The sequence below is a fragment of the Bombus terrestris genome, chromosome 14, assembly GCF_910591885.1.
Source record: "Bombus terrestris chromosome 14, iyBomTerr1.2, whole genome shotgun sequence".
Taxonomy (NCBI): domain Eukaryota; kingdom Metazoa; phylum Arthropoda; class Insecta; order Hymenoptera; family Apidae; genus Bombus; species Bombus terrestris.
This window is the reverse complement of record NC_063282.1, coordinates 1,197,635-1,215,530: the sequence shown is the minus strand read 5'-3', so window position 1 is coordinate 1,215,530 and position 17,896 is coordinate 1,197,635. Positions and strand designations below refer to the sequence as shown.

The window sequence follows — 17,896 nt, the reverse complement described above, 5'->3', positions numbered from 1 at the left end:
AATCCGATAAAATCCCGCCTTCGGAGAACCAATAAGAATTACCACACTCTACCACCGCAATGGGAACAAATAATTCCATTAGCAGTGAAGTTGGCGTTAGTTCAAATAAATGCCACATTGACCAATAAAATCCATTTACAACACGTAACGCGTTGTTTGCAGATGTATCGCCATATTGTATATTTAACGCGGGTCACTGGCGCGTGTATGGCCTTTTCATAAGATTTTCTGCTGAATAAAAGCGTGTGCATTGACAAGAACCGTGAAATATAACACGCGATGGATCCGGAAAAGTTAAAAGTGGTCGAATTACGGACAGAACTCTCAAAGCGTGGACTCGATACGAAAGGCGTCAAGTCAGTGCTTGTTGAGAGACTTCGTAAGGCGATAGAAGAGGAAAATGCAAACCGTAAGTCACTATATTTTTATTCTCTAATCTTACACTGTTCCAAATTTCTTTAAGTATGATATTCTTCGTCCGATGACCAAGGTATTCGTGTATTTCAATGTTGACAAACATTCAAACGAGCCAATAATAAGTCGTCTAACATGTTTTATTAACTTTTCCCATTAAATTATCTTAGAATGGAAAACGATAACCTGTTTATCGTTATTAAAAATGATCAATAATCGTAAAGAATTTGTTATCGGCATTTCCAATGTTGAGTAGGCGCGAACTATGCGCGCCTTTCTTCTGTTTACGTGTGAATTGTGCTCGCGACGCCACTACATCTCGTAGGTTTTAGAAATAGCAAAATTTTATGCCGTTACTTTTTTATTAATATCTACAATTAGAGTGTAAATACGCAGTACCCGCTATTTAAATAAATATTTTAGTATAAATGTTGCATTTTTTTTTAAGAGTATTATATTTTTGAGTATTCTATTCTTTTGCGAGTTAATACAACGTAAATACTTTTAAATTATAGAAGTAAATCAAGGAAAAGCAAATATCAGTGCAGAAGACACACAAGATGATGCAGTTCAAGAAAAAAATGATGAATCGACAAAAATACCACAGACACCAAAAAAGTCTAGTAGATTGTCAAAAACAGCATCTGTGATGACACCAAAGGAAGATTCTACAAAAAAATCCTCTAGGAGGACTACTAGAATTCCATACTCTAGTAGGCGGAGGACATCTCCAAAGAAAGCAGATCAGAATGACATGTCTCGTGAACCATCTCCAACAGTATCTGAATCTGCTATGCAAGAGGAAACTATGCCAGATGAAAGTGGTACGCAAGAAGAAATATCTATGCAGGAAGAATCTGTACAAATAGAGGCTCCTGTCCAAGAAGAAAAGCCCTTATCACCTAAAAAGGATGAACAAGAAGAAACAAAAGATTTATTTTCAAGTGTAGAAAATAAAGATGCTAATTCTATGGAAGTTGTAAAAGACGATGATATAAAGGATGCAGATGTTATAGAAAGCAGTGAGAAAGAAAAAAACACGAGTATATCACAAGCATCTCCCGTGAAATCACAAAATGTTGAATATAGTGATATTGATGTTCCAACATCAATGGAATCATTAGATAATAAAAATGAAACAGATCTAAAACAAGGACCAACAGTGATCAAATCAAACTTAGAAGCAGTAGAAAACACACATATAAAAGAAAGTGAGAATATTGTTTCAAAAGTACAAGAAAATGAGAAATCAACTACAATTTATGACGCATGCGATGATATAGATGATATAAAAAAAGAAGTTAATGAAACAAAGGATGAAAATATAGAATCTGTAGATAATGATCATGTTGTAGAATCTGTTAATGATACTAAAACTACTGACATTCCTGACCCAGAACAACAAATAAATGAGTTACTTGAAGAAGATCAAGACATAGATATCAATGAAAATGATGAATTAAAAGAGGAGAAGTTACTAGAAGATAAAGACATCTTGTCTACTAGCGACAAAGAGATGGACAGTAGCATCGAGAAAAAGCAAGATGAAGAGGTATATTTTATACATTAATTTCTAATTATAATATACATATTACTCATACTTTTATTTTAAAATTACTTTGATTTTTTTTTAGCAGCATTTAAAATGTCCCTTTCACATTTTTACAACATTTATTGGCTTTATCTGCTATAAACTTTATCCGGTATAATCCGGTATAATCATTACGAAATGTAGAGGATTGCAGTTAAGAGCTTCTTAAAATATCGGAGATGTATAAATTTACGTTTATACTTCAATGTTTGAAATTTTATGTGTTTGAAAATTAAATTTGGAATAGAAGAATAGAAAATGTTCGTTGATAATTGTTTGAAATCGACAATGTTTTAAAAAAGTTATTACTTCCTCTATATTTTATTACACATAAAAGTCTTACTGTACCTGCAAAAAATATTTTTAATCATTGACCTATTTTCGTTTATATGGAAAGGATATAGAAATGTCAGAAGTTAGACACGAAGAAGATGCTGATGTAGATATCAAAGAACAAGATACAAACGACATTGTTATGGATAGGAAGCGGAAAAGATCTCCTAGCCCTATAGAAGATCGACACGAGTCGCCGGCTCCTGTTCTCATCGAGAATGAACCAGAAATCGACGATTCTGCTTTGATACTATCCTGGTGTATGTTGAAAACTAAATGAAAGTAACTGATTGGATCATATGAAACAAATATTTAATTATTATAAACAATTTTCAGATGACTCAGATTTAAATTTGGTTATTGATAAGGATGGATATTTTACTGCTACACCTATGCACAACGACGGATTTTCACATATGTGGGCTGGAGCAAGAGCATCCTACGGTTTTCTTTGTGGAAAGGTTTACTATGAAACAAAAATAGTGGAACACTGTACTATTAATTCAGGAAACGAAGAGCATCCACATGTACTCAGAATTGGTTGGTCCACTCCTTATACTTCAATGCAACTTGGTGAAGAAAAATTTAGTTTTGGATATAGCAGCACTGGTAAAAAATTGGCGGATAATCAATACGAAGATTATGGGCTTGAATTTGGAAAAGACGATATAATCGGTTGTTATTTGGATGCTACATCCGAAAATGTTATTATGTCTTATACAGTCAACGGAAAAGATCAAGGCGTAGCATTTCGTATCTCAAAAGAAGAACTCAATGACAAACCATTGTTTCCACATATTTTGAGTAAAAATTGTAGCTTCGCTTGCAATTTTGGTCAGGAAACACCATGGACAGAAGTAATTTTACAAGATTACGTTTCAATCGGAAATGTGGAATCTCAATATAAAACTCCTGGTCCGCGAAGGCCAGAGAGGAAAGACGAATGTGAAGTAATAATGATGTGCGGATTACCTGCTTGCGGGAAATCTACCTGGGCAACACAGTACGCGGCTGAACATCCTCAAAAGATGTACAATATCTTAGGACTCAGTAGTCTAATTAATAAAATGAAGGTACGTATTGTAAACGTTGCAGTATATCATTGAATATGCGTGTACAATATTAGATAATTTGATAACTAATATCATTTAAGGATCCCGGATTATCGTATAAAGAAGGGTATAACGAACAATGGAGAATACTTATCGATAAATGTACTGACGCATTAGATAGACTGACGGAAATGGCTTCTAGTAGAAGGCGTAATTATATATTAGATCAGGTATGTATTTAAGTTTCCGAAGATTTTTTTTCTTTTTTTTTTTTTTTTTTTTGTTATGTCAAAATAGTAAAATACAATTTAACGTGACTTATATTTTATGAAATGGAATACAGACAAATGTGTATCCTTCGGTACAACGACGTAAAATGAAGAATTTCTGTGGGTATCAAAGAAAGGCAGTAGTTGTAGTTCCATCAGAAGACGAATTTAAGTCACGAACTGTCAAACATAAACCAATAGATAGTAAAGAGATTTCTGATTCTATGCTTTTGGAGATGAAAGGTTGATTTTGGCATTGTGATTTTTACTTCACTTACGTTTATAATAACATATATACTAGTATATACGTGTTGATTCTTTCAGCGAGTTTTAGAGCTCCCGTTGTTGGCGAGTCTTTCGATGTCGTTGATTGGGTTGAACTTAATCGAGAAGAAGGTGAAAAACTTGTAGAAACCTATAATAAAGAGGGAAAAGATGCAGGGTATGGTGAACAAAAAAGAAGTAAACGAGCACGTATAGATTCGAGGTCAGAAAGCATTCATGAAAATCGAGGTGATATAAGAAGTAATCGTGATAATAGGGATAATCGAGATTATCGTGACAGACGAAGTAATTGTAAGATTTACAAAAAATGTTAAAATTAATAAAAATTTTCAAAGAAATATAAAAATACCAAGTCTGTTTTACAAAAAATAAATGTTTTTAGATTCCGACAGGAATCGTAATCCTCTTTGGCGAGGTAATGTGGGATGGAGAGATAGACCACAAAGAGGAGGTGGCCACATACGACACGGCAGTGGTTACGGACCCCCCATGCCACGAAGAAGAAGAGGTGTACCTATCCCACTTGTACACCGAGGAATGAATAGAAGAGGTGGTACTGTTGATAGAAGAGGAGGAAACGACAGAGGTCGAGCTTTAGGTTCTCGTCAAGGTGCCCGGTCAAGAGCTCCAATAGGGTAATTATATTTTCTATTCTTTCAGTATTTCCTATAAATTTTTTTATTGAATTTTCTCATAATTATCGATTTTCTCAATAAGGAATTATCAAGTTTCACAACAATCCGTGTGGAGTCAACAAGGCAACTGGCCAAGTGGTCAATCTCAAGAAGGTTGGGGTCAACAAAATAATTGGGGATCGCAACCGTGGGGTAACTGGAAAAGCTATGGACAAGGATCCTACAATCAAAGCAATTATAATCAACAAGGTTATGGTAACGGAAATTGGAATAGTTGGAATCAGCAGTATTATAATCAGTATTGGGGCCAGCAGCAACAGAGTGGACAAACTACGACAAGTAGCGGGCAGACTACAAACAAACAATAATCTACTAGGATATATGTCACAAGAGTGGAATAGTAAGATACACAAATATCCTTTCTTTTTTTTTTTTTTTTCTTTTTTTTCGTAAAAAAGCTAGTTAGAAATGAAGTGAAAGTAGAGGGCAATCGTATTTCATAACTTTGATTTATATTCTGCTGCATTGAAAAAATGAGTGTGATTGATACAAGTTTTATTGTATAATCGATTTTCATCATTTCTGTCATTCATTTTGTTATCTTGTTATTGCTAGCACAAATGATACTTCCCATATGACAGCATGTTATTTCTTTTTCCAGGCTGAACGAACAGCACAACTGCTTTATCTAACGATTCCACAATGGGACTTATTCTCCAAATTGGCGAGAAATAAATGAAAACTTCAAACTCTAGTGTCATCGATACCATCGAACATCGGTACTGATTACACATAGATAGATGGACAAATTTTTCCACGACAATATATTCACAATTTTTGTTCGTATATTTTGCAATGTACGAATTCCAAAGTTATCTACCGCGTTTTTATAACTCGAGCAACAACTTAGATTTTATCGAGTGAAGGCACCGTTACACATGCACCACATGGAATTATTTTGCATTGCAGAAGGCAATTATTAAACGAATTATAATATTACATAATTGCAATTGGAGATTGATCATCGGAAAAAGGCATCTAATGAAGAAAACGTATTTGTATTAAATACGTAGTTCTTAAATAATTTCAAATCAAAAAGGGGGTAACGTATAAATAACATCTTGTAACATCTTTTAAACGAAAAATCGATCAAGAGGAAGGATGTCACGTATGGGTACATTATACAATTAGCATTAAGATTAAAATACTTGAAATGAATAATCGCTCTCAAAACAAATACGTGTAAATATGTACAGATTTTCAAACGTATTACACCGAACGTTTACTGGAAGTCTGTTTATATATTGATAGTTAAAATACCATGTAATAAAAAAAAGATATTTGTTCCCGACAAAACACGAGAGTGATATTGTATATGATTTTGTCTTATCTTTCTATACTAATGACAATGTACAAAAAAGGAAAATATCGTATCACGAATAAATTATTATTGAATTTGATTTATATGTACGCGCATTTTATTGAACTGATAATATCACCAGATTATGTTTTCGAGAATTGAATGTTATATTTTGTAACGTTACTCTATAATCAAGGATATGCGATTGTTACCCGACGTACTTCCTCCTGTTCCTTCGTTTTGTCATTATCACCAATGTCTTTCATCTTATTCATTAATTCCCCTTATTTCTTTTTTTCTCTTCCCCTCCATCCCCATTCTATCTTTTCTTCGTTTTGTTATATTTTCTCTTGTTGCAACAAACTGAAGAATAAAGCAACAGTACTCGTTCTAGTTTATGCTCGTTATTTCAATCGTACTGAAAAACCGCTTTCTCGTAGTTACAGGATGATTGTCTTTGTACCTCCTTTTTCTAAAATACTTTGTACAGTTTGCGAGATTTCGAATTAAGGTGCTCATCGAACATTCAACAATTATGATAAAGTTTGCAAGAATGAAAGTTGAAAGTACGAGGAAGCTCCGTCACCGCACACTACCATACGGCTAGAAGTCGATCAAGATCAAACGATAACATGTAATAACATTAAATCGTAAGTCAATGAACAAAATTTCTTTTCTTATACGGTCGAATAAGAATAATTTCGCAGAATTTATTCTTAATCGACGAGTTTACTTGTTGACGAAAGTGTACAAACTTATTCATAAAAATAAAAAATATCTTCTATTTATTTAGAATTTAAATTATTTACAACCCAGATTTAATCAGCGCAATTACCTGCTAGAAATATCCTGTAACAGTAAATCAGTCTTCACGCACGCTTAATATAATGGTCAACATAATCTATCATGTTGACTTTGTTAATCTACAAATATGGATTTAAATTATTTAAAGTGATTTACATATACGCGATATCGTTTGTCTAACGACATTTGTAACGTATTTCGTGTAATTGCGCAGATATTTTATCGTGCAAGGTTACCGGTAAACCGTAAGCTCTTCTAATTGTTTTGCTGCCTCTTATATAGATAAATCTTTATAATTCATTAAAATAACTTAAATTTGAAAGTAATATCAATATTTTATGATTTATTGTCGAAAAAAAAGAGAAAAAAGAAAAAATAATACCCTTTTATTCGAGACATTCATTGTACTATAAATATCGTTTTTGCATAAGAGATAAAAGTTTTACATTCATTTTGTATAAAGGAAATTAACATTACAAAATTCATCACTCATAAAAATCATTCATAATATTCTTTAAAAGAATAAATTCAAATTTAAAATTCTACTCTCAATTCATTAATTTCTACTTACAATTAGTATAAAGATAGGCAACCCCCTTTTGTCATGCTACGAAAGATCTATTACATGGTGATTTTTGTGGTGTGACTATACTATGTTGGTACACTTCCAACTTACATCGAAAAACAGAATGGGACATTGTAATATCAGTTTCATTCAATAAAAACGTCTCGGATACTGTGCAAAAACGTAGAAACATATGATATATAAATGAGACTTATACATATGTATTAAATATCTTTAATAATATGAATTTACTAACTGTATAATGTAACAATAAATACGAAATCCTGCGTATATTCTTCGTTATAGCAACAACTAGCTATATTCCATCGCGATAATTAATAAATTAAATATTTATATATATTTATTTATTTATATATATGTTAGTAAAGTTTTATCTATTAATTTAGAAACCTATATATTACACTTAATTCAAATAACACTGGGACTATGAAAAATATAATGATACATTTGTGCAATAAAGCCTCGCGCATGTATTCGATTTTTTTCTTATTCCACAGTTTTTTTACGTGTGCTGTTGTCATTTTCCTCAATCCCGAGTAATGTATAATTTGTACACTTAAATATATCCACTATGAAAGAAATTTACAAATTACTTTTATACAATTTCGTAATCCTAATTATATTAGAATTATATTAGAAATAATAACTCTCGTTAGATTCAATATGAGAGATACGTTGTTCCACGTACGGGAGTTCTTGACTTGAGTTGATTAACACATTACACCCCTATGATATTGAACATTTTAGAGACTTTAAATTTGGAATATTCCAAAAGAAAGAAAGAGTATCGAACATTATTATTTCCTCAACGTTCTGTTCGACTTTATCAAATGTCTCATTTTAATCTCGATACGTACTACGTACTAACTTCCAGCGTAAGCGAAGAAGGTAGTCTAAAATACGAAAACAATGCCAAAAGACTATAGACAATTTTCTATAGTTCAAAACATGTAAAAACAACATATAAAACGATCTCAATCGATACAATGTTCTTCGATAGGAGTAGCCTTCGTGATTAAGATTAAATTATACGAATGGACGGGTCATAGTGTAAGAAGGAAACGCGTTGTTTACCGTTTTTCTTATAAAACGGTTTAGATGACATCGATTACGTATAGCGAAATGAAAGGATCGATCGGTGTGAATCGCTTTGATTACAGATTTGACTGCGATAGAAATTAGCAGTGGCATATATTACCTATGCGATACTTATATGTGCGCGCGCGCATCTGCCTATATGTGGCTATCATACACACACAACACATATATGTGTATAGATAACGCCTTATTATCGATCATGTATAATCCAATGTCACGGATTTAGTCCACCTGGCCTTTTACGATTTCGTCTGTTTCTTTCTAATAAAAACGACAAATCCAAAGGATCCTTTTTATTCGGCATTTTTTGTAATAGACCGATTAAAATGTTGTTCAATCTTCTTCTTTGCTCTTCTCTCTAAAGATAATTAATGTAACACACGTTAAGATAATATTAATAGCAAAATGTGAGAGTTGAATTACCAAAAGTTAAGGCACCATTGAATATAATATCGATTGATAATAATGCGATGATTACCTGGGCACATAACGTAGCAGGTGTAACAATGGGTAAAATCTCATTCGATCTTCGTCTACCCTTACTCGTAGAAGATTTTTGTTGATCCTTCACGTGTGTTTTTGTATTTTCATTCGATTCAGATTTGTGATTAGCATCGACATCTTGATTATTAACTTTCTTTTTCTCTTTATTCATTTTACCACCAACTTGGATTCCTTCGAGACTGTGAGGCTGTACATAATTTACAAAAAATTGTAGTGTCCATTCTCACCACTTTCTTCATTAGTAGTAATTCGATACTTACCAAATATGTACGATAGTGCTTAATGCGTTGTGGGAACGTTTCAAATGCATACGGTTTTGTACAAACTTGGTGCCTAGCTCTTGCAACTTTTGTAAATAATCGTGCAGCACGATCGACGCGATACTCGCAAACATAAGTATGTTCTGGAGTAGAACCAACTGGCCGTCCTTTATTAAGAAAGAGGCAGGGATGAGTGAAATAAATATTTTTAAGAGTATCTACCGTATGATTAAATAAAAAGATGGGAATCACTACCTTTACAATACGTGTGAGGGTCAAGAACCCAACAACGCTCAGCAACCAAATCGCATGGAACGGCTTCGTAAAGTGGCGCGCATACAACTTCATTCTCATAGAACTTTCTAGTTGGTTCGTGATACGTTTCGTGTGGCCTCAAATAGTGATGGCCAAATACAAATCTCTCGCCTCTGTTGAATCAAGAACGATTGAATATCAATAACACAAAGCATACAATTCTCATGAAAACTTTTAATAAATTCATGCATACGAAGTTACTTACTCCGCGTTTTTCCAAAGTCTCTCGATTCTAAAGATGTCCATTTGCTCATAATCCGGTTTTTGAATGGTTTTGTACGTATGCTTTTCAGGAGTATCTCTTAACACGTAAACGGTGTCGCCCTGTCTAAGTTGTAAATCACCACGCATCAAAGTAACATAGTGTTTCTTGCCCTCTTCTTCCTCATCACCCTCTAGTGGAATTTCTAAATCCACGGGACGTGGATGACACCTTTCGCACAAATAAGATTCTATGCTCGTATCAGCTTTAACGCAATCGCAATGTTGCCATACGAGACAGCGTTCGCATTGAATCATCAAGCCTTCATCCCTACGATCATGAAGTAACATTTACAAGTAGTTCCAACAACAACAACCAATCTATGATAGAAATTGCAATTCACGCATACCTATGCAGGCCACAAATACACCTGATAACGTCTTCTTCGCCCGCAGTTGAACCACGGGGAGGTAGAAAGCTTTGAGATGGGGGACAACCTGTTGCTTCCGTTATTGCATCTACGAAATCGGGCTTGCTTCCTAAGTATAATTTTCTAAGTCTAGCTGCGGCAATACCCATCTCTGAGGTTCTCCCGAAAAACCTTACATTGTTGTCAAAAAGTTTAATCATATCATGATCAAAATGTTCTGCAGTTTTGTAGTGACCTGTACCAATACACTGATCGATTGTTGTCAAATCTATAGGATCTGATATTTTTTCATAATAGTCAGGCAACTTTCTCTTCGAAGGTAATGTGATAAATGGTGTACATAATAATTGTCCATTCTCATCTTTCGCAGTCGCCACGATACTATATAAATCTTTTAATACCTGAAGGTTAATTAATTATAAATGAACAAGTATAACAAGTTAATGAATTATGAATAAAAAGATCGTAAATGTGCCTTACCTTAGCCAATTTTGCAGTTTTATGCACTTCTGGATCATCTTGAGCTTGAGCTAGTCGTCGAGTTCGTACAGTACGTGTATTTGTATTAGTCAGAGCAGTTAATTGCGAGAAAAATGCATCAGATTGAATCTTAGCATCACCTGAACTCTTTTCTTTTATTGTTGTCGCGTTACCGCATTTCACTTTACCATTTTGCATTTGTACTTGATTTACCAACAATTTAACTCGTCTGACTTTTTCTAAATTTCTTAACAGGAAACAATGATGTTGCTGAGCAAAGCACCGTTGCTGATGGGACATAGGTTTTAGCACAGGTGCATGAATCAGATTAGAATCGCCCACTTTTCGAGATTTACAAATGCCTTTCGAGTTAACAGACTGCACTGTATTAGATTTTCGCACATTTTTTCTCGGTCTTCCGACTGACCGCCTCTCTGTGGGCTCCAATTGCGACGGAATGGAAGTAATACTTTTCGAAACCCTTTGGCTCTTTCCACCTATGAAAACAGAATAAAAATGCAATAAATAAATTTGTTACATAGAAAAGGAAGGATTATAACAGGAAAGGTTGTGCCATTACCAATCACTCCTCTGCAAGCACTACTACCGCATCTGCATTCTTGCCCCTCGGATGGATTAAAAAGTGCAAAATTATAATCATATGTCAACTCTTCCCCTGGCTTAATGTCTCTAGAAGCGAAGAGCGCCATACGTGGAAGACCATGGACGCTCCACTTCTGCATCTCGCAATTAGGTTCGCAAGAATGATTTACGAATCTTCCATCACCTCCCATACGATGACCATCAATTACCAAGCCTCCATCGAGATGCAGGCAATAGTGATGCGTATCATTGGCATACCTGTTACACAATAAGCGAAAGAAAATGAATTTGGATACTATATTTACGCAAAACCCTTGTGCATGGCCTTAATATACCTGGTCGCCATTCTTGATTTGAATTCTCTTTCAGACACCACTTCGCCAACATATTCGAGAATAAACACCCCAGACTTGATAGATTGCTGAGTCCTTACGCCCCAACCTTTATCCTCCGTCATGAATTTTTGTAAACCCGGTGCCCATTCGTGTTTCTGTATCTTTTGATTTTCACATTTTTCGCCACAGGGACAAAGCTGCGGAGAACATTCGCTAAAGACCATGCGATTGATACAGTCATCTCCGCAGCCGCTTTCCGGTTTGCACTCGCAAGCTTGCGCTTCGTAAAGCGTAGTAGGTTTGACGTCGTAGTATACATTAGTACGAATTTTCCTATAAAAAGTCAAAATAGTTGAATAATTTTATAAAACGACAACATATTCAATAACGCACGTTGTATGCTTACTTGTAATTCCATGATGGAACAGATTCTCTACCAGGTAGCCTAGATTGCGTATGTAACCACCATAAATCATATGGTAATTGAAACGGCATTTTCCTTTGTCGTAAAAGCTTGCCACAATGATACGTCGCGGATAACAAAGCGGCAGATGCAGACTCGTTGGTTTCGCATACAACCTTATTTCTCCCACTATTATTCTCGATGCTACCACGCGTTTTCCCTTCAAAGTCTTTGCCGTACTCCTGTAAAATACCTCCCTGTAAGTAACGTTTCTTCCACCGAGATTGTTTCTTTCTTGTATGCGTCGAGCTCGAGTGCTTTCCCACCTCGTGATCGTCGTTAAGAATGTCGCTATTAGGCAGGATGTCGTTCTCCGTATCATAACCAGAACTACGTAATCTTTTCAGATTTCTAGGAGTCAAATTGCAGGGACTCGAAGAACCTCGTCGCTTCTTTTGATTACCGTTGAAAGAGCTTGTATGTTCCGTTTTGATATTCGTTTGAGAGCTCGCGCGTTCGAGCTTCTTTACATTATCTTCGTTTAATTCAGCAACGCGTTGATTCGCGGTGAATCTTTCGAGGGACTCTTCTAAGGGAGCATTTTCGTCGTACGATCTCGTGTCTTGGATCTTTTCAAACTTAACAGGACATAACTTGTTCAATGCGTTGTCGCTATCTGTCTCTACAAGATCCTTGCGAACTCTCAATTGGCCAGATCGAGGTTCAGAAAGTTCATCAGGACGAACTTGACCATTCGTCTCTGACTTTGGTGAATTCGTCTCTTCCTGATTTCCATTCGGAATAACTTTCGATTGAACTCGACTTTGCACGAGGCTGTTGTTACTGTTGTTACTGTGCTTAGTAGAAAGCTCTTCGGTAAATACATCTTGTATCTCAGTGTTGTTTAACACGCTTGTCTTGCTGTCCACTACCGAATCTTCGATTCCTTCTTTCGTTGAATTCTCACCATCAGCATCGGCCTCCGGAGTAGCATCTTCGTTAGTTAAAACTGCGGTTTTTGACGGATCCGACTCATTTGCATTCAAGGATCTTTTCTTCTTTTTCTTTAACGTCGGAAAACCTGTACGATTTATAGCTTTACGACGTCTCATTTTCTTCTTGGCCAAAACCAATACAGCAGTGGAATTCATGGGATTTGGAACATTTGGATTGAAACTATTTTGTGACGGTTTAATTTCGTTCGTAGTTTCATTCTCATCAAAGCTCTCCGTCGTATTAAAATCCGCTGCATCGATCTTTATATTTTTTTCCAAGCGAACATGATCTGGCGAAATATCTCTTTTCTCGATCTTATCCGCCTGATTTTTATCGCTTTTTATTAATTTCTCTAAAACTACCTTTTCACTTTTACTGCCTTTTTCCGCGCGACTTTTCAAACTTCTAGAATCGCTCGAGGATTTCTCAGATTTCTCAGCTTTGCTATCAGCTTTCTCAGACTTGTCTATTTTTTCAGCTTTTTCCAAAGCGGCATGACTCTCAACAGGTAATTTTGTAACTGTCACACGAAGATCTTTGACGATCTTTTTTTTACGTCGCGGTTGTACTTCTATCTGACTCAACGGTTTCTCTTCCAACAAATCGGAACACGCTGCACTCGATTTATCAGGACTTCCAGCTTCGGTATCCCTATGTCTTTTCTTAGGAGTAACAGGTACGGAATCTTCTTGGAAGGAGAACGCAGAGCTACCTCCGTATCTCGTTATCGTAGCTTCGATTGCTTCTTCGATGTGACTTTCAGTAGAATTCGCTTCGTTAACAGCCACGTCAGTGCCACTTGCGTTCGAACTTTGTGAACTGTGAGGACTGGACACGTGATAATGTCTCTTTTTTAATGGTAACCTTTGTTCATTTGGATTCGAGTTTGCATTTGCATTCATACTGTTCTTCGAATCCGTCCCTGACAGTATCTTTTCCTTCTTGAGGCGCCTCTTTAATTTTTGATCATCGTTCGTGGTAATATCGCCCCCTTTCCTCTTTTTTGTTAATTTCTTTACGCGAAAAATTTGCGGTAATTCGGAATATCCAGAATTTGAATTATTCCTACCTAAGCTGCACGATCTGGAAAATTCTTCGATCAATTTTTCTAACTCTTCTATGAGACACGGATGGATACGTATAGGATTCTTAGGCGGTAACAACAATCGTCTGCGATGCTTGTGATGATGATGTTTGTGACAATGATTGTGTATAGGCTGCGTCGCCTTGTCACATTTGTTTGTTACGTTCTCAACTTTTTCGGACTTTAATACCTCGCCAACGGGTAAAGATATTAAAGTTTGGACACCAACACCATTCGTTTCAAACCCTGCACCTGTTTTCTTAGTACTTTTATTTTCTTTCAATACACGTCGCGTAACCGGCGCTACGTTTTTCTTTAACGACGCCTGTCGCTTAGCCAAGGGAACTGTACTGCTTCTATTTTCCTTGAGAGTTTTTTTCTTCGAGTTGATTACCTTTCTATCGCTCGAAACTCGCTCGCAAACCGATTGTTTCTGTCGTCGTATCGGAGTTGTCTTGTTTCCTGGACCAGCCTTGTCTTTCCCCATTTTCTTATACGTTCCACCGTTGCATTGAACTCCTTCTCTCCCGTACTTATTCGTAACAGCTCTACTTAGGCACTTGACACGCGCTGGGGAACTGGTGTTGTTCCTTTTTCCACTTATCTTTGCTTGCGTACACTGTTTGGAAATGTTATATGTCCGTTTCTTCTGACAAGCTGGTTTGTCCTTTAATTTCTTAACCGAATCATTCTCTCCGTCTTTATCCGCCCGAGACGCAACTGTTTTCTGTGGCGCCGACTTCGTTTTTCCTCTTTTAGAAGGTTCTTCCTTCGCGACTTTCGTTGGTTGCGGAGCAGGCTCTTTCTTTTCGACCCTCTCGTTTTTCGCAGTTTTCTCTGTTTTTTCTATCTTCTCTATTTTTTCTACGATTTCTGGTTTCAATCTTGGCCTACCTGGGCCACGGGGCTGCGTGGAAACAGTTTTCGCCGGTCTACCAGGTTTTCGTTTAGGTGGATATAAAACACGATCTACGTTTACCGCCGGCTTTGTGACAACAGGTTGCACCGGGGACTGTGTCGGTGCTGGAGGACTCACAGGACTAATTGCCAAATGTAACGGACTGTTATCTACAGACTGAATCCCTGAATCCGGAGATACGTTTGAAACGCAAGGATACTCCGAATCGTTTAATTTTTTTCCTAACTTGCTCCGCCTTTTCCTCGGTTCTGATAACAGAGCCGTTTTTTCAACAAACTGTTGCAATAAAGTGGAACTATACACAGGTACAGGGTTCTGATCACCGTTTTCGCTCGTATCTGAATCTGCGCCGAGCGACATCCGCTCGATAGCTTTCGATACCAACCGACCGCTCTCTGAATCCTCAAATCCATCAAACGGAGCGTCCTCGTGCTCTTGATCCGGTAAAATAGCCGCTAAATCTTCTTGATTGATTTCCTGAAGCGGCGGATGCTGCTGTGGCTGTTGTTGCTGTTGAGACTGTTGAGTCTGTTGTTGTTGTTGCTGCGTATGTTGCGAGGGTAAATGACTCTCAGACGAGTCAGAATCGTCGCTACTGCATTCAGATGACTAAACATAACAGAGATATAGTATATGTGCACTAAAGGAAGACTCAACTCAAATTTCTAAAAATCAACATTAAATTACCTTTCCTCCACGATTTGACTTAATCTTCTTCGGTACGTTTCTCCTATTTTTTTCTTTTTCCAAATCCTCTTTTTTCGGACCTTTCATACTGATTTTTAATTTAAGCGCTCCCTGTAACGTAATTACAAATTTCATCATTCATTTCATCGCTGTACTTAAACTTGCAGTATTAAGAAAAATTATAAAATTCTACTGTGCATACCGGTTCGAAATTCGTTTTTTGAATGGAAAATGTTTGCTCGCTATGTTCCGACGTGCAATCCGAATTGGATCCGGTATCTTCCTCCTCGTCACCGCTACTCTCGTCGTCCGAATCCGAATTTGAATCCGAATAAGAACAACTGCCTTCGGTACCGCCAGAACTTTCGTCGTCGGAATCTGAATCTTCTTCGGAATCAACTGAATCTGTTCCTGATGTCCACAAAAAATAGAAAATTCTTAGAATTCTATTCAACTATGCATTCAAATGGTGATGTAAACGCCTATCAAAAAATAGTTACATAATTTGCTAATGTAACATATTAATACCATTAGGTTCAGTAGTCGGGTCCCAGCTACCACCACCCTTTATGGCATCCATATCAACAGTCGAAGGGAGCTCCCTTTCTTGCTCCCCATCGTTTTCTTCCCAATTCCAATTCTGTAATTCTAATTCTGACGGATGGTGAATTACAGCATTCCATCCTGAATCACCAGACATTTTTTAGCTTATCTAACATCCAATAGACTCAAAAAGAATATCATTCCTTATAATTTTGTTCCTTCATTCAGTTCCTTCCTGATCGTATAAAGCATGTCCCTAATATGCTTAATGCAGAACTATTAGATATTTGAATGGAGCTTCCATGTTTATTTGCCAGTTTCTACCAACAATTCCCTCATCGTTTGCTGATTGCATAGGGTTATGCTTTGCTCGTACTGGTATCACTGTAAAAACAAATGCAACTTATTGTTTCAAACAAAGTCAATTATTAGGTATAGTTGAAGTAGAAAGAACAGTAAATTATTAGACAACTAATTAGCATGCTGAAAGAAAGAAGGAAAAGACATAAGAAGTACTAGGATGAAGAAAATGAAACAAAAAAAAAAAGGCTATGGAGTATTGTCAATGATATTATAACACAGTGGAGGCAGAGATGATTCTTTGAAATCTTCTTTCAGTTTCTTCTTACACAAATCGACATCGGAATTACAAAAGATTCAAACCATTCGTTAAAATCGCTATCTTCACACTTTAAGGTCACTTAATTCCAATCCTGACTCGATGTTTTACGTCTTTCACAACCGTGTCCCGTAGCGCGGGAGAATTCTTATCTATAACCTCGTAGAAGGAACGAGTATCGGTGAAGTAATCGAGGCGACCGAAAAAGTGCGTGTACCTTTCTCCCGATAGGTCCAACTGTTATCCTAGGAATCGTAACCGATCAACGACACTGTCATCGAAGAAACGCTGCTTGTTGATACGCGCGTATTTCGCCTATAGGTGCGTCACATTCGCGCAGACACCATCGCGTTTGGAGCAACAACACTAACCGACAATCGCACAGAAAGGTAAATAGGAGTAGAAACGTGAAGATTTTCTCCAAAAAATATCAGTCTGTTTACATCGTTGACGAAGCACACGCAGATCGCGAGAAGAACTCCGAATAGGAGAGAGGGAGAATGAGAGACAGGGAGACGGAGGATTCGTGGGAGAGACAGAGAAGAGCAGGGAGGAGAGAGAGCGCGAGAATGAGCAAGTGGGGACAGGGAAAGAGCGAGAGGGAGAGAGAGGAAAAGGGGGATAGAAACGTTCCGGATCGTAGAAATCGGAAAAATAAAAGGCAGGCACGTTATCATCGCAGCGACCGCCTAAAGCGGTAAAGAGTGGTGAAGCAAGGGGCAAGCTAGTACGCGTTTGATGACAGGCACAATACCCTGAGACTTCGTTACTTCGCATTCCACAAACACCGCGACGAAGATCCACAAGGTTCTGGATCGACGATTAACGGACGATATTTTCCAAGTTGCTTCGAACAGACAGCTGTTTCTGTTTCTCGGTCGATGCGCCAGGTGCGTCGGCGACAGGGCCCGTGGAAACTCCCGTGTATTCAAGTAGAACTCAAATTGCCGCGCCATCTGATGTTCAATGCTGCCATTAGTCTCACCTAGCGGTTTATACGAAACTCTAACTTTGAGCCATTTCGAATCATCTACAACAGATACGATATTATTACGTCTTTCAAGATGTACTCGCTTGCGTTCTAAAATA

At 36.9% G+C, this 17,896-nt stretch overlaps 2 protein-coding genes across 8 annotated transcripts; one reads left to right on the top strand and one right to left on the bottom strand.

The window, feature by feature from the left end:
- The first annotated feature begins 136 nt into the window (after nucleotides 1–136).
- LOC100648030 (heterogeneous nuclear ribonucleoprotein U) lies at nucleotides 137–6,727 on the top strand. Of its 2 annotated transcripts, none has more exons than XM_048412242.1 (10): nucleotides 137–409; nucleotides 930–1,966; nucleotides 2,403–2,598; nucleotides 2,675–3,411; nucleotides 3,492–3,620; nucleotides 3,734–3,902; nucleotides 3,984–4,229; nucleotides 4,327–4,579; nucleotides 4,662–4,979; nucleotides 5,241–6,727. In XM_048412242.1, the coding sequence occupies exons 1-9, from the start codon at nucleotides 280–282 to the stop codon at nucleotides 4,945–4,947; spliced, it is 3,183 nt and encodes a 1,060-aa protein (XP_048268199.1). In that variant the 5' UTR covers nucleotides 137–279; the 3' UTR covers nucleotides 4,948–4,979; nucleotides 5,241–6,727. The 2 variants fall into 2 exon arrangements, with proteins under 2 accessions (XP_048268199.1, XP_012171162.2); XM_012315772.3 differs by having other exon boundaries at nucleotides 138–409; nucleotides 3,984–4,235.
- A 385-nt stretch (nucleotides 6,728–7,112) lies between these two features.
- Nucleotides 7,113–17,834, bottom strand: LOC100647786 (histone-lysine N-methyltransferase ash1). Of its 6 annotated transcripts, XM_012315773.3 has the most exons (15): nucleotides 17,562–17,834; nucleotides 16,174–16,572; nucleotides 15,848–16,056; nucleotides 15,646–15,756; nucleotides 12,286–15,567; nucleotides 11,963–12,201; nucleotides 11,557–11,889; nucleotides 11,199–11,479; nucleotides 10,619–11,115; nucleotides 10,118–10,539; nucleotides 9,712–10,038; nucleotides 9,447–9,619; nucleotides 9,192–9,358; nucleotides 8,906–9,118; nucleotides 7,113–8,785 (listed from the first exon to the last, which is right to left on the bottom strand). In XM_012315773.3, the coding sequence occupies exons 2-15, from the start codon at nucleotides 16,343–16,345 to the stop codon at nucleotides 8,642–8,644; spliced, it is 6,570 nt and encodes a 2,189-aa protein (XP_012171163.3). In that variant the 5' UTR covers nucleotides 16,346–16,572; nucleotides 17,562–17,834; the 3' UTR covers nucleotides 7,113–8,641. The 6 variants fall into 6 exon arrangements, with proteins under 6 accessions (XP_012171163.3, XP_048268176.1, XP_048268179.1 ...); XM_048412219.1 differs by having other exon boundaries at nucleotides 11,963–15,567; XM_048412222.1 differs by having other exon boundaries at nucleotides 11,963–15,567; nucleotides 17,578–17,834.
- Nucleotides 17,835–17,896: the final 62 nt, after the last annotated feature.

Coding starts and splice junctions, on each gene's coding strand:
- LOC100648030 (XM_012315772.3), top strand. CDS start 280: ATGGATCCGGAAAAGTTAAAAGTGGTCGAATTACGGACAGAACTCTCA. Junction 3,621..3,733: donor GTAATTATATATTAGATCAG/GTATGTATTTAA, acceptor AATGGAATACAG/ACAAATGTGTATCCTTCGGT. Junction 3,903..3,983: donor TATGCTTTTGGAGATGAAAG/GTTGATTTTGGC, acceptor TGATTCTTTCAG/CGAGTTTTAGAGCTCCCGTT.
- LOC100647786 (XM_048412219.1), bottom strand. CDS start 16,345: ATGTCTGGTGATTCAGGATGGAATGCTGTAATTCACCATCCGTCAGAA. Junction 9,620..9,711: donor AGACTTTGGAAAAACGCGGA/GTAAGTAACTTC, acceptor TTGATTCAACAG/AGGCGAGAGATTTGTATTTG. Junction 8,786..8,905: donor CTGCTACGTTATGTGCCCAG/GTAATCATCGCA, acceptor AATTATCTTTAG/AGAGAAGAGCAAAGAAGAAG.